The 21,183-nt window shown below is 45.8% G+C and overlaps 2 protein-coding genes across 2 annotated transcripts; both read left to right on the top strand.

Annotated features, from left to right (window-relative positions):
• Positions 1 to 6,580: 6,580 nt before the first annotated feature.
• LOC110509159 (transcription factor BTF3 homolog 4) lies at positions 6,581 to 16,704 on the top strand. Its single transcript, XM_036966533.2, has 6 exons — positions 6,581 to 7,578; positions 8,222 to 8,283; positions 10,811 to 10,924; positions 11,321 to 11,522; positions 13,223 to 13,288; positions 13,575 to 16,704. Exons 2-6 carry the CDS (start codon positions 8,230 to 8,232, stop codon positions 13,619 to 13,621), a joined length of 483 nt encoding a protein of 160 aa, XP_036822428.1. The 5' UTR covers positions 6,581 to 7,578; positions 8,222 to 8,229; the 3' UTR covers positions 13,622 to 16,704.
• LOC118944846 (uncharacterized) lies at positions 13,850 to 16,704 on the top strand. The gene is made up of 2 exons (XM_090226029.1): positions 13,850 to 15,322; positions 15,395 to 16,704. The coding sequence occupies exons 1-2, from the start codon at positions 13,850 to 13,852 to the stop codon at positions 15,425 to 15,427; spliced, it is 1,506 nt and encodes a 501-aa protein (XP_090082155.1). The 3' UTR covers positions 15,428 to 16,704.
• Positions 16,705 to 21,183: the final 4,479 nt, after the last annotated feature.

Genomic DNA, 21,183 nt, shown 5'->3' with positions numbered 1-21,183 from the left:
CCTGGATTGTGCAACATTTACCCATTATTTCTTTCAAAATCCTTCACGATCTATCAAATTGGTTGTTGATCATTACTAGACAACCATTTTCAAGTCTTGCCATAGATTTTCAAGTAGATTTAAGTCAAAACTGTAACTAGGCCACTCAGGAACATTCACTGTCTTCTTGGTAAGCAACTCCAGTGTATATTTGACCTTTTGTTTTAGGTTATTGTCCTGCTGAAAGGTGAATTAATCTACCAGTGTCAGGTGGAAAGCAGACTGAGCAAGGTCTTTCAATAGGATTTTGCCTGTGCTTAGCTCCATTCCATTTATTTTTATCCTGAAAAACTCCCCAGTCCTTAACGATTACAAGCATACCCATAACATGATGTAGCCATCACTATGCTTGAAAATATGGAGAGTTGTACTCTGTAATGTGTTATGTATTCAGGACAAAAAGGTTAATTTCTTTGCCACATTACTTGCAGTATTACTTTTGTGCCTTGTTGCAAACAGGATGCATGTTTTGGAATATTTTTATTCTGTACAGGCTTCCTTCTTTTCCCTCTGTCATTTAGGTTAGTATTGTGGAGTAACTACAATGTTGTTGATGCATCCTCAGTTTTCTCCTTTCACAGCCATTAAACTCTGTAGCTGTTTTAAAGTCACCATTGGCCTCATGGAAAAAATCCCTGAGCTGTTTCCTTCCTCTACAACAACTGAGTTAGGAAGGACTCCTTGTAGTGACTGGGTGTATCCTTCTACAACAACTGAGTTAGGAAGGACGCCTGTAGTGACTGGGTGTATCCTTCTACAGCAACTGAGTTAGGAAGGACGCCTGTAGTGACTGGGTGTATCCTTCTACAGCAACTGAGTTAGGAAGGACCCCTTTGTAGTGACTGGGTGTATTGATACACCATCCAAAGTGTAATTAATAACTTCACCATGCTCAAAAGGGATATTCAATGTCAGCTTTAAAAAAAATGTGGGCTCCCCGAGTGGTGCAGCGGTCTAAGGTACTGCATCTTAGTGGTAGAGGCGTCACTACAGACACCCTGGTTCGATTCCAGGCTGTACCAGTTTTGATAGCCTTCAGCCGCACCCTCATACTACTCCTTCTCTGTTCCGCAGGTGATGTGGAGGTAAACCCAGGCCCTGCATGTCCCCAGGCACCCTCATTTGTTGACTTCTGTGATCGAAAAAGCCTTGGTTTCATGCATGTCAACATCAGAAGCCTCCTCCCTAAGTTTGTCTTACTCACTGCTCTAGCACACTCTGCTAACCCTGATGTCCTTGCCGTGTCTGAATCCTGGCTCAGGAAGGCCACCAAAAATTCTGAGATTTCCATACCCAACTATAACATCTTCCGTCAAGATAGAACTGCCAAAGGAGGAGGAGTTGCAGTCTACTGCAGAGAGAGCCTGCAAAGTAATGTCATACTTTCCAGGTCCATACCCAAACAGTTCAAACTACTAATTTTGAAAATTACTCTCTCCAGAAATAAGTCTCTCACTGTTGCCGCCTGCTACCGACCCCCCCTCAGCTCCCAGCTGTGCCCTGGACACCATTTGTGAATTGATCGCCCCCCATCTAGCTTCAGAGTTTGTTCTGTTAGGTGACCTAAACTGGGATATGCTTAACACCCCGGCAGTCCTACAATCTAAGCTAGATGCCCTCAATCTCACTCAAATCATCAAGGAACCCACCAGGTACAACCCTAACTCTGTAAACAAGGGCACCCTCATTGACGTCATCCTGACCAACTGGCCCTCCAAATACACCTCCGCTGTCTTCAACCAGGATCTCAGCGATCACTGCCTCATTGCCTGTATCCGCTACGGAGCCGCAGTCAAACGACCACCCCTCATCACTGTCAAACGCTCCCTAAAACACTTCTGTGAGCAGGCCTTTCTAATCGACCTGGCCCGGGTATCCTGGAAGGACATTGACCTCATCCCGTCAGTTGAGGATGCCTGGTCTTTCTTTAAAAGTAACTTCCTCACCATTTTAGATAAGCATGCTCCGTTCAAAAAATGCAGAACTAAGAACAGATATAGCCCCTGGTTCACTCCAGACCTGACTGCCCTCGACCAGCACAAAAACATCCTGTGGCGGACTGCACTAACATCGAACAGTCCCCGCGATATGCAACTGTTCAGGGAAGTCAGGAACCAATACACACAGTCAGTCAGGAAAGCTAAAGCCAACTTCTTCAGGCAGAAGTTTGCATCCTGTAGCTCCAACTCCAAAAAGTTCTGGGACACTGTGAAGTCCATGGAGAACAAGAGCACCTCCTCCCAGCTGCCCACTGCACTGAGGCTAGGTAACACGGTCACCACCGATAAATCCATGATTATCGAAAACTTCAACAAGCATTTCTCAACGGCTGGCCATGCCTTCCGCCTGGCTACTCCAACCTCGTCCAACAGCTCCCCCCCCCCCGCAGCTACTCGCCCAAGCCTCTCCAGGTTCTCCTTTACCCAAATCCAGATAGCAGATGTTCTGAAAGAGCTGCAAAACCTGGACCCGTACAAATCAGCTGGGCTTGACAATCTGGACCCTCTATTCCTGAAACTATCCGCCGCCATTGTCGCAACCCCTATTACCAGCCTGTTCAACCTCTCTTTCATATCGTCTGAGATCCCCAAGGATTGGAAAGCTGCCGCAGTCATCCCCCTCTTCAAAGGGGGCGACACCCTGGACCCAAACTGTTACAGACCAATATCCATCCTGCCCTGCCTATCTAAGGTCTTCGAAAGCCAAGTCAACAAACAGATCACTGACCATCTTGAATCCCACCGTACCTTCTCCGCTGTGCAATCTGGTTTCCGAGCTGGTCACGGGTGTACCTCAGCCACGCTCAAGGTACTAAACGATATCATAACCGCCATCGATAAAAGACAGTACTGTGCAGCCGTCTTCATAGACCTTGCCAAGGCTTTCGACTCTGTCAATCACCGTATTCTTATCGGCAGACTCAGTAGCCTCGGTTTTTCGGATGACTGCCTTGCCTGGTTCACCAATTACTTTGCAGACAGAGTTCAGTGTGTCAAATCGGAGGGCATGCTGTCCGGTCCTCTGGCAGTCTCTATGGGGGTGCCACAGGGTTCAATTCTCGGGCCGACTCTTTTCTCTGTATATATCAATGATGTTTCTCATGCTGCGGGCGATTCCCTGATCCACCTCTACGCAGACGACACCATTCTATATACTTCCGGCCCGTCCTTGGACACTGTGCTATCTAACCTCCAAACGAGCTTCAATGCCATACAGCACTCCTTCCGTGGCCTCCAACTGCTCTTAAACGCTAGTAAAACCAAATGCATGCTTTTCAACCGTTCGCTGCCTGCACCCGCACGCCTGACCAGCATCACCACCCTGGATGGTTCCGACCTTGAATATGTGGACATCTATAAGTACCTAGGTGTCTGGCTAGACTCTAAACTCTCCTTCCAGACCCATATCAAACATCTCCAATCGAAAATCAAATCAAGAGTCGGCTTTCTATTCCGCAACAAAGCCTCCTTCACTCACGCCGCCAAACTTACCCTAGTAAAACTGACTATCCTACCGATCCTCGACTTCGGCGATGTCATCTACAAAATTGCTTCCAACACTCTACTCAGCAAACTGGATGCAGTTTATCACAGTGCCATCCGTTTTGTCACTAAAGCACCTTATACCACCCACCACTGCGACTTGTATGCTCTAATCGGCTGGCCCTCGCTACATATTCGTCGCCAGACCCACTGGCTCCAGCTCATCTACAAGTCCATGCTAGGTAAAGCTCCGCCTTATCTCAGTTCACTGGTTACGATGGCAACACCCATCCGTAGCACGCGCTCCAGCAGGTGTATCTCACTGATCATCCCTAAAGCCAACACCTCATTTGGCCGCCTTTCGTTCCAGTTCTCTGCTGCCTGTGATTGGAACGAATTGCAAAAATCACTGAAGTTGGAGACTTTTATCTCCCTCACCAACTTCAAACATCTGCTATCTGAGCAGCTAACCGATCGCTGCAGCTGTACATAGTCTATTGGTAAATAGCCCACCCATTTTCACCTACCTCATCCCCATACTGTTTTTATTTATTTATTTTTCTGCTCTTTTGCACACCAATATCTCTACCTTTACATAACCATCTGATCATTTATCACTCCAGTGTTAATCTGCATAATTGTAATTATTTGCCTACCTACTCATGCCTTTTGCACACAATGTATATATAGACTCCCCTTTTTTCTACTGTGTTATTGACTTGTTAATTGTTTACTCCATGTGTAACTCTGTGTTGTCTGTTCACACTGCTATGCCTTATCTTGGCCAGGTCGCAGTTGCAAATGAGAACTTGTTCTCAACTAGCCTACCTGGTTAAATAAAGGTGAAATAAAAAATAAATAAAAAATAAAATCACAACCGGCCATGATTGGGAGTCCCATAGGGTGTCGCACAATTGGCCCAGCGTTGTCCGGGTTTGGCCAGGGTAGGCCGTCATTGTAAATAATAATTTGTTCTTAAATGACTTGCCTAGTTAAATAAAGATTAAATTAAAATATATATATACAATTTAAAAAAAAATACAGACCCTGGTTCGATTCCAGGCTTTATCACAGCCGGCCGTGATTGGGAGTCCTGTAGGCTGGCGCACAATTGGCCCAGCGTCGTCCGGGTTCGGGTTTGGCCGGGGTAGGACGTCATTGGGAATAAGAATTTGTTCTTAACTGACTTGTCTAGTTAAATAAAGGTTAAAAATATATATTTTTTAATCTACCAATAGGTGTCCTTTTTTGCGAGGCATTGGTAAAACCTTGGTCTTTGTGGTTGAATCTGTGTTTTTTAAGCACATTTTTACTCATTTTTACTCATTTTAAGCTGGCATACTTATTGACTCAAGACATTTCAGCTTTTCATTTTTTTATCATTTATTTAAAAAAAACAAAAAAAACCTGATTCCACTTTTACATTATGCGGTATTGTGTTTAGGCCAGTGACAAAAATAATCTCAATTAAATCCATTTTAAATTCAGGCTGTAACACAACTTAAATATGGAAAAAGCCAAGGGGTGTGAATAATTTCTAAAGGCACTGTATCTTACTGAAGAGCTCAGAGACTTTAAACGTGGCACCATCATAGGATGCCACCTTTCCAACAAGTCAGTATATCAAATTTCTGCCCTGCTCGAGCTGCCCCGATTGACTGCATTATTATTATTATTATTGTTATTGTGAAGTGGACATTTCTAGGAGCAACAACGGCTCAGCCACGAAGTGGAAGGCCACACAAGCTCACAGAACGGGACCGAGTGCTGAAGTTCGTAGCACGTAAAAAATGGTCTGTTCTCAGTGGCAACACTCACTACAGAGTTCCAAACTGCTTCTGGAAGCAACGTCAGCACAAGAACTGTTTGTCGAGAGCTTCATGTAATGGGTTTCCATGGCCGAGCAGCCGCAAACAAGCCTAAGATCACCATGCGCAATGCTAAGTGTCTGCTGGAGTGGTGTAAATCTCACCGCCATTGGACTCTCTGAATCGCGCTTCAACATTTGTCAGTCCGATGGACAAATCTGGGTTTGGCAGGTGACAGGAGGATGCAACCTGTCCCAATGCATAGTGCCAACTATAAAGTTTGGTGGAGGAGGAATAATGTTCTGGGCCGGGTTTTTTTCGTGTAAAAAAAAACAAACTTTATTTAACTCAGCAAACCAAACCCAGATGACGCTGGGCCAATTGTGCACCGCCCTATGGGACTCCCAATCACGGCCGGTTGTGATACAGCCTGTGTATCATGGTTCGGGCTAGTCCTCTTAGTTCCAGTGAAGGGAAATCTTAACGCTACAGCATACAATGAATGACATTATAGACGATTCTGTGCTTCCAACTTTGTGGCAACAGTTTGAGGGAAGGCCCTTTCCTCTTTCAGCATGACAATACCCCCGTGCACAAAGTGAGGTCCATACAGAAATGGTTTGTCGGAGATCGGCGTGGAAGAACTTGACTGGCCTGCACAAAGCTCTGGCCTCAACCCCATTGAACACCTTTGGGATGAATTGGAACGCTGACTGTGAGCCAGGCCTAATCGCCCAACATCAGTGCCTGACCTCACGAATGCTCTTATGGCTGAATGGAAGCAAGTCCCCTCAGAAATGTTCCAACATCTAGTGGAAAGCCTTCCCAGAAGAGTGGAGGCTGTTGTAGCAGCAAAGGGGGGGGGACCAACTCTATATTAATGCTCATGATTTTGGAATGAGATGTTTGACGAGTAGGTGTCCACATACTTTTGGTCATGTAGTTCAATGGTTCCCAACCAGGGGTACAAGGCCTATCAGGGAGTACTTGAGAAGACTCATGAGACCATAGACCTTCCATTAAAATGCACAAGAGGGGGTACTTCAGGGGTACTCCAGGCAGAGCAGAATTCAGTTGCTGGTACAGTAACCGGAAAAGGTTGGGAACCACTGAGTGTATTTTATGACCATGTTTCCATCCAACATTTTTATGCCAGTAAAGTTCATGTCGGATAAAAAAAATGTCATGACAGGCTTGATGGAAGCAGCACATTTGTCGGTAAACTTAACAAATATTACCAAATGTCGACAAAACAAAATACGAGGTGGGATTGAATTGAATTAATAGGTGGGATGATAATACGAGAAATGGCGGTGGAAACGCTTTTATGCGCAAATATTGATATAATAGCCATAATATCAAAGTAAACGTGGAATCATCCGATGACATGTCACCCCACTATACCTCCGGAAATCATGCAGTTTATTAGGCTACGGGTGAAATAAACTGTAAAATAACTTTACAGGATGGTGAAAGTGAAAGGTGATGAGCGAGATGCTGCTTTCCAATAAATATCGAGGGTCTTATTCTGGTGATATCATCGTGAGCGCACTCGCTATTTAAAGCAAACGTTTTTTTTTGTGAGAAAACCATCAGTAGAGTTAAATGCGATGGAAACCCATTTAACTTGTTTTTTTTTTATTCGGTTCATGGTTATTTAACCGCCAAAAGCTATTTCTAATGTGCAGGTTGTCATCACACACATACTATAGTCTGGAGCAACAAGTCAATTTGATCACCAATTAAAACAAATATCTGGTGGGAAAATGCATGACTTTATGCGGATTTTAGAATGTCGCCAATTGGGTGGAAACCTGGTTATTCATGCAACAACAACACAAATACACATGTGATATGAACCACAACAAGACGAAAGCACTAATTTCTCCATATACAACATTGGCACAAACGGTCGATTTATCTTCAGAAACACATTGCAGGCAACTGTAGTACAAATGGCGTTCATGTTGTGCCTATACATCTGTATGTGTTTAAAGTGATCCAGCTAATACAATAAATCAATCAATTAAACTCTCATCTGCTGAAAATAACACACGCAACCAAAACGACACTGCCTGAAATTCACCCAACACTCGAGAGAAAAGACACGTGGTGAGATTCGCCATCAGCGCCAACCGCGTGCTCTCTCTTGCTGTGAGCCACTTCCTGTTCTGCTGTGAACCCGTGTGGAAGAAGGTGTTGTGACTTTAGGACTGATCAATCAAATTACTGACTCTCTCTTTACACAGGTAAATTCTTTATTTTGTTTTGTTTTTAACAACTAGAGCTATGGACTACGGTATAAACAACAGAACAAACAAAAGACCACAGCCCTAAAACAGTATCCGGTGTTTTCGGTTTGCTTTGAGCAACCTAGCCTACTGTGTTTACAATGCTAGCTGGAGAACAGTATCCACGTTGTCTTACTTAGCTATGGCTTTATGCAGTAACATTTAGATAACTAGCTACCTCGTCAGGAATATGAAATGGTTAACTGACTAAATGACAGCTAGATAGTTAACGTGAGCTACATTTTTATGGCTAGCGTTAGACCATGTCATTAACAAAGCTATTTAACTAGCTAACTATTCATCTGTGTGTGTTTTGGCTGACGGGCAGTATTTATTTTTTAATAGTCAGTCTTTAGGAATGTAACACCTGATGATTGCAGTGTTTTCCAGACAATGAAAAATGTGTTGTCTAGTAAACTAGAGAACTCAACTGGTGTCTAGTTTATAGCTAGGTCCATTAACAGCTTCCACGGTGGTTCGGGATAAACCTGAAGCTGATTACATTCATCCAGTGGGCTTGTGTTTTTTTTATTTTATTTGTCAATTGTTAATTCGTGAGAATATTGTGTGACGACAACTCATCCACGTTCCTCTTTTCCAGATAAAGCCATGAACCAAGAGAAACTAGCCAAACTTCAGGCCCAAGTCCGGATAGGTGGAAAGGTAACTACTATCATCTCTACTGTTAAAATCTACATTTTTGTTATGACACAGGCATGACTAAATTGTAGTCCCTTCCATATCTGGGAATGCGCAGGGTTGAAGGCAGCAGTTGAGTAGCTTAACTGCCTGTCTGTTTGGTTGAAAGGCATTAGACTTATCAAAGCAACTGGCAGTCGTGTTTCCCCCTGAGCACATTACTCCTATTATGAGCAGATGCTTTGGTCTGGCTGTGGGGCCCATGGCTTTGTCTCTTACTGTTTGGTAAGGGCCTCGTTGTGTCTCCTCTCCACAGCTAGATGGCACTATTGGTGTGGCCTAAATTTAACACCTGCCAAATGTGTGTTGATTTTTGTTATTGGCGGCTAAGGCGCTGACTAGACCAGGCACGTATGTACGCAATCGTGCACGTGTTGGTTTTTGTCCACCCACGTCAGACGTGATCAGGACACACATGTTGAAATATCAAAACAAACTCTTAACCAGCAATATTAATTTGGGGACAGGTAGAAAAGCATTAAACATCTATGGGATTTAGCTAGTTAGCTTGCACTTTCTAGCTAATTTGTCCTTTTTAACTAGCTTGCTGTTGCTAGCTAATTTGTCCTTTTTAACTAGCTTGCAGTTGCTAGCTAATTTGTCCTTTTTAACTAGCTTGCTGTTGCTAGCTAATTTGTCATTTTTAACTAGCTTGCTGTTGCTAGCTAATTTGTCCTTTTTAACTAGCTTGCTGTTGCTAGCAAATTTGTCCTTTTTAACTAGCTTGCACTTTCTAGCTAATTTGTCCTTTTTAACTAGCTTGCTGTTGCTAGCTAATTTGTCCTGGGATATAAACATTGGGTTGTTATTTTACCTGAAATGCACAAGGTCCTCTTCTCCGACAATCAATCCACAAATTAAAGGGGAAACCTAATCTTTTTCTAGTCATCTCTCCTCCTTCCAGGCTTCTACTTCAGTCTTTATGTGGGGGTCGACAACCAACTTTAAGGTGCATCGCTACCAACTGGACTGGCGTGTGAACCTCAGTTTGTTTTTCAATCACCCGCGTGGGTAATTTGCTCCTAAAAACTAATGAGGAGTTGGGAAAGGAGGGACTTGCAGCACGCGAACCGTCACAAATAGAAACAAGTTCTGTTTTAGTGCCTGGCTACGCAGACGCTCGTGAGCAGTGTGGATGCAGTGATTGAATAATGTGTTTCGCAACACTCGCGGACGCAACGTGAGCGGTGTGGTCAGCATGTTAGGTGTGTTTCAGCAGCCACGTTGGCGGGTGGTCAGGGCGCCACGGTGTGAGTATTTCACTCGTATTTGTGAATACAAGTAGTGAAGTATGATCATCACATTTTATAGTAACATAAATGCTTCAGTAGCTGTTTTTAAAGTATTACTGCCATTTTTTCCCCCTTCTATAGCTGGTAAATTAATTGCACAAAGTCAAAGAACTACAAATCCGTATTTAACCTTGTATTTAACAAGGCAAGTCAGTTAAGAACAAATTCTTAATTGCAATGACGGCCTAGGATATAGCCTATACCACCTCACGCTGAAATACTGCCTGGCTGTGGGCACCTGAAGAGCTGAGTGAAAGATTGTGGCTGGTACAATCTGAGTGAATGGGGACAAAGTTGTAATCTGCCCGACAGTCGCTGGTAGGGCCTACAATGTACTTTTTTTGTTCCGACTGTTGGCACTCAGCATATCACTAACATGTTGATTACTTTAAGTTGGACTAGTACATCCATTGTACTGGCTTGAGATGGTTAATAAGTATTTGGATGAAGACCAAATACTTGATATGTTACCCTGGGTGCTGAGACCAAACCAATGTGCAGGAGATTCCATCTGTTGCATTGAGGTTCCGATATGACGTTTCATCGGTCACCTCCATTCCTATTCATGGTTCACACTACGGTTCCCAAGCAAGTCTCTTCTTCTTCTTGGTGTCCTTTAGTAGTGGTTTCTTTGCAGCAATTGGACCATGAAGGCCTGATTCACACAGTCTCCTCTGAACAGTTGATGTTGAGATGTGTCTGTTACTTGAACTCTGAAGCATTTATTTGGGCTGCAATTTCTGAGGCTGGTAACTCTAATGAACTTATCATCTGCAGCAGAGGTAACTCTGGATCTTCCTTTCCTGTGGCGGTCCTCATGAGAGCCAGTTTCATCATATGATGGTTTTTGCGACTGCACTTGAAGAAACTTTCAAGTTAATAATAAATAAACTAATGAACAATAACACTTAGGCTTCTACTTCCAGCATATACATACTATATATATTTTTTACGGACATGAGTATTGTAAAATGTATTGTTCTATTTGCCAAATATTCTAACTGACGTTTTCTAAAGTCCTGATCCCTTCTATTCGTTTATACAGATTGTAAATACATTTTTCTTTGTTTGTTGCTAAAAAAATATATTATATTATTGACTATTTCAAATCACCCAGTTATCTGCAGTTCGCTCCAGGTAAATGTTTGTACTTCGTCCCACTGGAATAAAAAACGTGTTGTTGATGCTGTTGTCCTCAGGGAACAGCTCGCAGGAAGAAGAAGGTGGTTCACAGAACCGCAACAGCCGACGACAAAAAACTCCAGAGCTCCTTGAAGAAACTGGCAGTGAACAACATCGCTGGGATTGAGGAGGCAAGTCATTACAATATTTATTTATTTTTTAAAAGCACTGAGCATGTCAACTAAATCAACTCTTAGCCTCTCCCCTTCCTTCGGCATCAAATGTAGATCTGAAAGTCTCTGGCATAGGGTCAATAGGCTTGTTCTCTGAAATGATTAGATAGGTAGACGGCTTGTCCTGTGACAATCTACGGTCAAATATCGCTGACACCTCTTTTCTCAATCCAATCTGGGCCCTGTTCAGTTGCCATAGAAATTCCTCTAATAGAGCTGACGTGGATGGTTCTTCTTCATGTCAGAAAAGCACGATTTGTTCTTCGTGGCGTATTTCTATCTGAACGTTCCGGAAACATTGTCGTGCTGAATATACAGCTTTGCTAAACCCCTGTCTCTATCCCCCCCCACCAGGTGAACATGATAAAGTACGATGGCACGGTGATCCACTTCAACAACCCCAAGGTGCAGGCCTCTCTGTCCGCCAACACGTTTGCCATCACAGGCCACGCAGAGAACAAACAGCTGACAGAGATGCTCCCGGGCATCCTCAGCCAGCTGGGGGCAGACAGCTTCACCAGCCTTCGCAAACTGGCAGAGCAGTTCCCACGCCAAGGTGGGTGTAGTGGGCTCACTGCATTAGGAATGTATTCAAGACCACTTGGTTTTCTCTACGTTTTGTTTAGACCGTTTATTTTTCCCCTTTTCCCCTCATGAATTTACACAAAATAATTTTTAGAAATTGTAGGTAAGTTGTTAAAATAAAAAAGCAGAAATATAACATTTTACGTAAGTATTCAGACCCTTTACTCAGTACTTTGTTGAAGCACCTTTGGCAGCGATTACAGCCTTGATTCTTCTTGGGTATGACGCTACAAGCTTGGTACACCTGTATTTGGGGAGTTTCTCCCATTCTTCTCTGCAGATCTTCTCAAGCTCTGTCAGGTTGGATGGGATGCATCAATACACAGCTATTTTCAGGTCTCTCCAGAGATGTTCGATCGGGTTCCAGCTCTGGCTGGGCCACTCACTGACTTTCAGAGACTTGTCCCGAAGCTACTCTTGCGTTGTCTTGGCTTAGTCCTTAGAGTTGTTGTCCTGTTGGATGGTGAACCCCCCCCCCCCCAACTGATGCGATGCAGGTTTTCATCAAGGATTTCTCTGTACTTCGCTCAGTTCATCTTTCCCTCGATCCTGACTAGTCTCCCAGAGAAACATCCCCACTGCATGATGCTGCCACCGCCATGCTTCACTGTAGGGATGGTGCTAGGTTTCCTCCAGACATGATGCTCATGATGCTTGGCATTCAGGCCAAAGAGTTCAATCTTGGTTTCATCAGACCAGAGAATCTTGTTTCTCGTGGGCAGAGTCCTTTAGGTGCCTTTTGGCAAAGTCCAAGCGGGCTGTCATGTGCCTTTTTACCGAGGAGTGGTTTCCGTCTGGCCACTCTATCATAAAGGCCTGATTTTGGGGGGGTGCTGCAGAGATGGTTGTCCTTCTGGAACATTCTCCCATCTACAGAGGAGCTCTGTCAGTGACCATCAGGTTATTGGTCACCTCCCTGGAGTGCTGCAGAGATGGTCCTCATTCTCATTGGAAAGGGGCTGATATTTCAGTATTATTTTGCAAACATTTCTAAACCTGTTTTCGCTTTGTCATTATGGGATATTGTGATGTCATTTTGGGATATTGTTTGTAGTTTGAGGAGTACAAATAATGATTTAATCAATTTTAGAATTGGGCTGTAACGAAACCAAATGTGAGAAAAGTCAAGGGCTCTGAATACTTCCCGAATGCCCTGCAGTTGCGCGGCCTCACGCCGTCCCCCGGGCAGTTAAGCGGCCTCAGGCCGTCCTCCGGGCAGTTGCGCGGCCTCACGCCGTCCTCCGGGCAGTTGCGCGGCCTCACGCCGTCCCCCGGGCAGTTAAGCGGCCTCAGGCTATCCCCCGGGCAGTTACGCGGCCTCACGCCGTCCTCCGGGCAGTTGCGCGGCCTCACGCCGTCCCCCGGGCAGTTAAGCGGCCTCAGGCTATCCCCCGGGCAGTTACGCGGCCTCACGCCGTCCTCCGGGCAGTTGCGCGGCCTCACGCCGTCCCCCGGGCAGTTGCGCGGCCTCACGCCGTCCCCCGGGCAGTTGCGCGGCCTCACGCCGTCCCCCGGGCAGTTGCGCGGCCTCACGCCGTCCCCCGGGCAGTTGCGCGGCCTCACGCCGTCCCCCAGGTAGTTGCGCGGCCTCACGCCGTCCCCCGGGCAGTTGCGCGGGAGAATAAAATGTCTAATTTTACCCTCTCTTATTTTTCTCCTTCCCGATTGCAGTACTTGACAACAAAGCGATGTCGATCAGCAAACCAGAAGATATTGAAGAGGAGGACGATGTTCCAGGTATTGTTTCTCACGACACACGGCTTTGTTGTTAAAATGACGGCATCATGCTCTCTCTGGAGTGATTATGATGCTGGTAGAGGGGCAGAATGTTGGTCTTCCTGTTGGAAGTAGCTTTGAATTAGAGTTTCTGCTAAATGACCTAATGATACTTTCCTGAAGATTTACATTTATCTCTCTCTTTCCTCTCCTCTTCTCTCTCTCCTCTCTTCTCTCTCTTTCCTCTCCTCTCCTCCCCTCCCTCTCCCTCTCCCTCTCTCTCTCCTCTCCTCTCCCCTCTCCACAGATCTTGTAGAAAACTTTGATGAAGCGTCAAAGAATGAAGCCAACTAATGAATCCAACTTCAGGCCCTTTTTACCCAGTACCCTCTGCCTTTCCTCAGTACCATCTATTCAGAACCCACTGGGTACCCCCCCCAATAACCCATCTTCTACCCAGTACACACATCTCTATCGTGTGGACTCAAAGTGGGATCTGTTCAGTAAGCTGTAACATGACTTACAGAATCTATCATGGAGAACAGATGAGTGTCAGAGCAGTCACCATTCCTATTCTCTCACATGGCCTCAATACACCCAGACCACCTCTCTCTCTCATGGCCTCAATACACCCCAGACCTCCTCTCTCTCTCTCATGGCCTCAATACACCCCAGACCTCCCCTCTCTCTCTCTCACATGGCCTCAATACACCCCAGACCTCCCCTCTCTCACATGGCCTCAATACACCCCAGACCTCCCCTCTCTCTCAATACACCCCAGACCTCCCCCCTCTCTCTCTCTCTCTCTCAATACACCCCAGACCTCCCCTCTCTCTCTCTCTCTCTCTCATGGCCTCAATACACCCCAGACCTCCCCTCTCTCTCACATGGCCTCAATACACCCCAGACCTCCCCTCTCTCTCTCATGGCCTCAATACACCCCAGACCTCCCCCCTCTCTCTCTCTCTCTCAATACACCCCAGACCTTCCCCCTCTCTCTCTCTCAATACACCCCAGACCTCCCCCTCTCTCTCTCAATACACCCCAGACCTCCCCCTCTCTCTCTCAATACACCCCAGACCTCCCCCTCTCTCTCTCAATACACCCCAGACCTCCCCTCTCTCTCAATACACCCCAGACCTCCCCTCTCTCTCTCAATACACCCCAGACCTCCCCCTCTCTCTCTCAATACACCCCAGACCTCCCCCCTCTCTCTCTCTCAATACACCCCAGACCTCCCCCCTCTCTCTCTCTCAATACACCCCAGACCTCCCCTCTCTCTCAATACACCCCAGACCTCCCCTCTCTCTCAATACACCCCAGACCTCCCCTCTCTCTCAATACACCCCAGACCTCCCCTCTCTCTCAATACACCCCAGACCTCCCCTCTCTCTCTCTCTCAATACACCCCAGACCTCCCCTCTCTCTCTCTCTCAATACACCCCAGACCTCCCCTCTCTCTCTCTCTCAATACACCCCAGACCTCCCCTCTCTCTCTCTCTCAATACACCCCAGACCTCCCCTCTCTCTCTCTCTCTCAATACACCCCAGACCTCCCCTCTCTCTCTCTCTCTCAATACACCCCAGACCTCCCCTCTCTCTCTCTCTCTCAATACACCCCAGACCTCCCCTCTCTCTCTCTCTCTCAATACACCCCAGACCTCCCCTCTCTCTCTCTCTCTCAATACACCCCAGACCTCCCCTCTCTCTCTCTCTCTCAATACACCCCAGACCTCCCCTCTCTCTCTCTCTCTCAATACACCCCAGACCTCCCCTCTCTCTCTCTCTCTCAATACACCCCAGACCTCCCCTCTCTCTCTCTCTCTCAATACACCCCAGACCTCCCCTCTCTCTCTCTCTCTCTCTCAATACACCCCAGACCTCCCCTCTCTCTCTCTCTCTCTCAATACACCCCAGACCTCCCCTCTCTCTCTCTCTCTCAATACACCCCAGACCTCCCCTCTCTCTCTCTCTCTCAATACACCCCAGACCTCCCCTCTCTCTCTCTCTCTCAATACACCCCAGACCTCCCCTCTCTCTCAATACACCCCAGACCTCCCCTCTCTCTCTCTCTCTCAATACACCCCAGACCTCCCCTCTCTCTCTCTCTCTCAATACACCCCAGACCTCCCCTCTCTCTCTCTGCACAACTGCTGTTGAAGGAACAACATCGTCCAGTATTTTAGCCTCAAGACAAATCAAACTGGTGTTGTCCCAAATGGCTCCCTCTTCACTACTTTTAACCAGGCCCCATCGGGGATTTTAGTCAAAAGTAGTGTACAGTGTAGTTGAGAATAGTTGACCATTTTGGTACGGCGCCAGTTTACCGACCAACCACCAATTGTAACACAGCAATCCATGTCTCGTATTTTAACAGGCGATCCTATTAATGTCTACATTCCCTGAATGACGAGGGCACCAAGTACTCCATCCAGAATGATCCCCTGTCTAGTGCACTACGTTTTGATTAGAGCAAAGGGAGTATATCTATCAGACATGAAGGTCTAGGCCTTACTGTAGGGTGTCAACAGGTCCTGGTCTAGGCCTTACTGTAGGGTGTCAACAGGTCCTGGTCTAGGCCTTACTGTAGGATGTCAACAGGTCCTGGTGTAGGCCTTACTGTAGGATGTCAACAGGTCCTGGTGTAGGCCTTACTGTAGGATGTCAACAGGTCCTGGTCTAGGCCTTACTGTAGGATGTCAACAGGTCCTGGTGTAGGTCTAGGCCTTACTGTAGGATGTCAACAGGTCCTGGTGTAGGTCTAGGCCTTACTGTAGGATGTCACCAGGTCCTGGTGTAGGCCTTACTGTAGGATGTCAACGGGTCCTGGTCTAGGCCTTACTGTAGGATGTCAACGGGTCCTGGTCTAGGCCTTACTGTAGGATGTCAACAGGTCCTGGTGTAGGCCTTACTGTAGGCTGTCAACAGGTCCTGGTCTAGGCCTTACTGTAGGATGTCAACAGGTCCTGGTCTAGGCCTTACTGTAGGATGTCAACAGGTCCTGGTGTAGGCCTTACTGTAGGATGTCAACAGGTCCCGGTCTAGGCCTTACTGTAGGATGTCAACAGGTCCCGGTCTAGGCCTTACTGTAGGATGTCAACAGGTCCTGGTGTAGGCCTTACTGTAGGATGTCAACAGGTCCCGGTCTAGGCCTTACTGTAGGATGTCAACAGGTCCCGGTTTAGGCCTTACTGTAGGCTGTCAACAGGTCCCGGTCTAGGCCTTACTGTAGGGTGTCAACAGGTCCTGGTCTAGGCCTTACTGTAGGATGTCAACAGGTCCTGGTGTAGGCCTTACTGTAGGATGTCAACAGGTCCTGGTGTAGGTCTTACTGTAGGATGTCAACAGGTCCCAGCCCTGCCAGACATCACTCGTCTTATACAAAAAAAATATATTTCTCCTGTTTATTAAAAACCAAATAAATCTGTGATCATGAATAGTTTGTTTGCTGTGTTTTTATTATGTGTGGGGATCTGCTTGTTTACGCTAACATTGAATGGTTCAGATACTGTGTGTTTGTCTGAAATGGCACCCTATTCCCTATATAGTGACCTGTAGGGAACCCTGGTCCACTGTGGGGCCCTATAGGGAATAGGTGCCATTTGGGATCTGCGTGTTTCTGTGTTCTTGCTTAAAGCGGCAATATGTAACTTTTTGGGGCGACCCTGACCAAATTCACATAGAAATGTGTGTTATAGATTTGCCATTCTCATTGAAAGCAAGTCTAAGAAGCGGTAAATCTGTCCTAAACTCGGCAGCAAAAGAAACGTCCCTTTTTCAGGACCCTGTCTTTCAAAGATAATTCATAAAAATCCAAATAACTTCACAGATCTTCATTGTAAAGGGTTTAAACACTGTTTCCCATGCTTGTTCAATGAACCATAAACAATGAATGAACATGCACCTGTGGAACGGTCGTTAAGACACTAACAGCTCACAGGTGGTAGGCAATTAAGGTCACAGTTATGAAAACTTAGGACACCAAAGAGGCCTTTCTACTGACTCTGAAAAGATGCCCAGGGTCCCGGCCCATCTGTGTGAATGTGCCTTAGGCATGCTGCAAGGAGGCATGAGGACTGTAGATGTGGCCAGGGCAATAAATTGCAACGCCTAAGACAGCGCTACAGGACGGACAGCTGATCGTCCTCGCAGTGGCAGACCACGTAACAACACCTGCACAGGGTCGGTACATCCGAACATCACACCTGCGGGACAGGTACAGGATGGCAACAACAACTGCCCGAGTTACACCAGGAACACACAATCCCTCCATCAGTGCTCAGACTGTCCGCAATAGGCTGAGAGAGGCTGGACTGAGGACTTTTAGGCCTGTTGTGAGACAGGTCCTCACCAGACATCACCGGCAACAACGTTACCTAGGGGCATAAACCCACCATCGCTGGACCAGACAGGACTGGCAAAAAGTGCTCTTAACTGACGAGTCGCGGTTTTGTCTCACCAAGGGTGATAGTCGGATTCGTGTTAATCGTTGAAGGAATGAGTGTTACACCGAGGCCTGTACTCTGGAGCGGGATTGATTTGGAGGTGGAGGGTCACATCAGACTGAGATGGTCATTGCAGGCAATCTCAACGCTGTGCGTTACAGGGAAGACATCCTCCTCCCTCATGTGGTTCCCTTCCTGCAGGCTCATCCTGACATGACCCTCCAGCATGACAATGCCACCAGTCATACTGTTCATTCTGTAATGGATTTCCTGCAAGACAGGAATGTCAGTGTTCTGCCATGGCCAGTGACGAGCCCGGATCTCAATCCCATTGAGCACGTCTGGGACCCGTTGGATCGGAGGGTGAGGGCTAGGGCCATTCCCCACAGAAATGTCCGGGAACTTGCAGGTGCCTTGGTGGAAGAGTGGAGTATCATCTCACAGCAAGAACTGGCAAATCTGGTGCAGTCCATGAGGAGATGCACTGCAGTACTTAATGCAGCTGGTGGCCACACCAGATACCGACTGTTACTTTTGATTTTGACCCCCCCCCCCCCTGTTAGTTAGTCTGTTAGTCACATGTCTGTGGAACTTGTTCAGTTTATGTCTCAGTTGTTGAGTCTTACGTTCATACAAATATTTACACATGTTAAGTTTGCTGAAAATAAGCACAGTTGACAGTGAGAAGATGTTTATTTTTTGCCGAGTTTTTGTGATATTTCTTTGCTCCTCGTTTTAAGTTTAGTTTTTGTGTCTTTTACTTTGGGATTTGTACAGCAGCTTCAAACAGCTGAAAAATACAATATTTTAGTTGATTGAACAGACAACGATTCTCTCCACTCCACATTTCTCATTTTGTCACAAACTGAAAATAAGTATTAGAATTTTAGCAACTGGGAAATGGCGGAGTGATTTTGGCGGAGTGATTCCTGCATATTGCACTTTTTTTAACATTTTTTTTGTATTAAAAATATAATTTAAAGTTACAAGTCCAGAGCCTCAATGTGTGTCTTGAACTACGTTGGGAATGGTCTGTAACTTAACATGTATATAGGCTATTTTTTTCCTCAAAGTCCCACAGGATTGATCACATGGTTAAATAGTATATTTTAAAAGGAATTTAACATTGGCTATGGGTGACGTTTCATGGTCGTGAACACGATGGGGAAGTCCCAGAAGGCACCATAGTCCCTATAGAGCGCACTACTTTTGACCAGCGTTTCCTATAGTATATAGGGAATAGGGTGCTATAGTAGTGCACTATATAGGGAATAGGGTGTGATTTCTGACTTGGACAAGGCATTGAGTTGCATTTCTTTATTTATTTCCCCTTTATTTAACCCTAACCCTTTATTTAACTAGGTATTTATATATATAACCCTAGCCCTTTATTTAACCAGGTAGGCTAGTTGAGAACACCTTTATTTAACCAGGTAGGCTAGTTGAGAACAAGTTCTCATTTGGAACTGGGACCTGGACAAGATAAAACAAAGCAGTTCGACACAAACACAAAGTTACACACAAACGTACAGTCAACATAAAATAAAATATGTAAAAATATATGTACAGTGTGTGCAAATGTAGAAGAGTAGGGAGGTAAAGGCAATAAATTGGCCCTAGATGTGAAAATAATTACAATTTAGCATTAACACTGGAGTGATGGATGTGCAGATGACGATGTGCAAGTAGAGATACTGGGGTGCAAAAGAGCAAGAAGATAAATAACAATATGGGGATGTGGTAGTTGGGTGGGCTATTTACAGATTGGCTATGTACAGGTACAGTGATCAGTAAGCTGCTCTGACAGCTGATGCTTAAAGTTAGAGAGGGAGATATGAGTCTCCAACTTCAGTGATTTTTGCAATTAGTTCCAGTCATTGGCAGCAGAGAACTGGAAGTGTTGGCTTTGGGGTTGACCAGTGAAATATACCTGCTGGAGCTCATGCTACGGGGTGGGTGTTGCTATGGTGACCAGTGAAATATACCTGCTGGAGCTCATGCTACGGGGTGGGTGTTGCTATGGTGACCAGTGAAATATACCTGCTGGAGCTCGTGCTACGGGGTGGGTGTTGCTATGGTGACCAGTGAAATATACCTGCTGGAGCTCGTGCTACGGGTGGGTGTTGCTATGGTGACCAGTGAAATATACCTGCTGGAGCTCGTGCTACGGGTGGGTGTTGCTATGGTGACCAGTGAAATATACCTGCTGGAGCTCGTGCTATGGGTGGGTGTTGCTATGGTGACCAGTGAAATATACCTGCTGGAGCTCGTGCTATGGGTGGGTGACCAGTGAGTTGAGATAAGGTGGAGCTTTACCTAGCAAAGACTTATAGATGACCTGGAGCCAGTGGGTTTGGCGACGGATATGTAGTGAGGGCCAGCCAACGAGAGCATACAGGTCGCAGTGGTGGGTAGTATATGGGGCTTTGGTGACAAAACGGATTACGCTGTGACAGACTACATTCAATTTGTGTAGTAGAGTGATCGGTAGGATGGTCAGTTTTACAAGGGTATGTTTGACGCCATGAGTGAAGGAGGCTTTGTTTGTGAAATAGGAAGCCGATTCTCGATTTAATTGTGGATTGGAGATGCTTAATGTGAGTCTGGAAGGAGAGATTACAGTCTAGCCAGACACCTAGGTATTTGTAGTTGTCCACATATTCTAAGTCAGAACCGTCCAGAGTAGTGATGCTGGTCGGGCGGGAGTGTGTGGGCAGCGATCGGTTGAAGAGCATGCACTTAGTTTAACAATACGATATAGGAATGATGTGTACCCTGCTCTGCTTTTGCCTGGAAAAGGCATCTTACAAGGTTATTAAATTAATGCTATTTTCGCTGAACGGTGGAGCTAATTGTAAAGGTGTCCGGATCACAGGAGGCTGGTAAGGGGAGGATGACTGGAATGGAACGGTATCAAACACATTTGAACCATGCATTTGATGTGCTTGATACCATTCCAGACATTACTAGACGCACATCCTCCACACTTTAGGTGTGCCACCAGCCGCCTGTGGTCTGCATACATACGTTTGGAAAAAACTAGGGAAAAAAGCAGAAATATCTATCATGAGACACCTGTAGCAACAAGTACACAATGGTTTGAATTAATCCAAAATAACCAAGGGGCCAGTGTTCCTGTCGAGGCACTGTTTCAGCTGCTCCTATAATTTTGCTGATGCCCAACCCACAAATACCATTTCCATAGACGGCCACATTGAAAGTCAGATAAGAAAATTCCTAGTAAAACGCTTTAGTTGTCACCTTTGTGCACAAAACATTCATTTGAAATATTCAAATAATTGTCACGAACGCCATTTTGTTATCACTCACAGGCAAAGATATTGGCTGTGTTCTCGTGCATCAAAACTGTGATGTTTCATGGGTAAATTGTGACCGGCTGACTGATCAACAAACAATATTGAGTAGTTATTAATGATGCAAGATGATTTGTAGATTAGTTAGTCTCGCCTT

Source organism: Oncorhynchus mykiss, chromosome 28, assembly GCF_057628025.1.
Source record: "Oncorhynchus mykiss isolate SJ-2025 chromosome 28, ASM5762802v1, whole genome shotgun sequence".
Lineage (NCBI taxonomy): Eukaryota > Metazoa > Chordata > Actinopteri > Salmoniformes > Salmonidae > Oncorhynchus > Oncorhynchus mykiss.
This window is presented reverse-complemented; position numbering and strand designations above follow the sequence as displayed.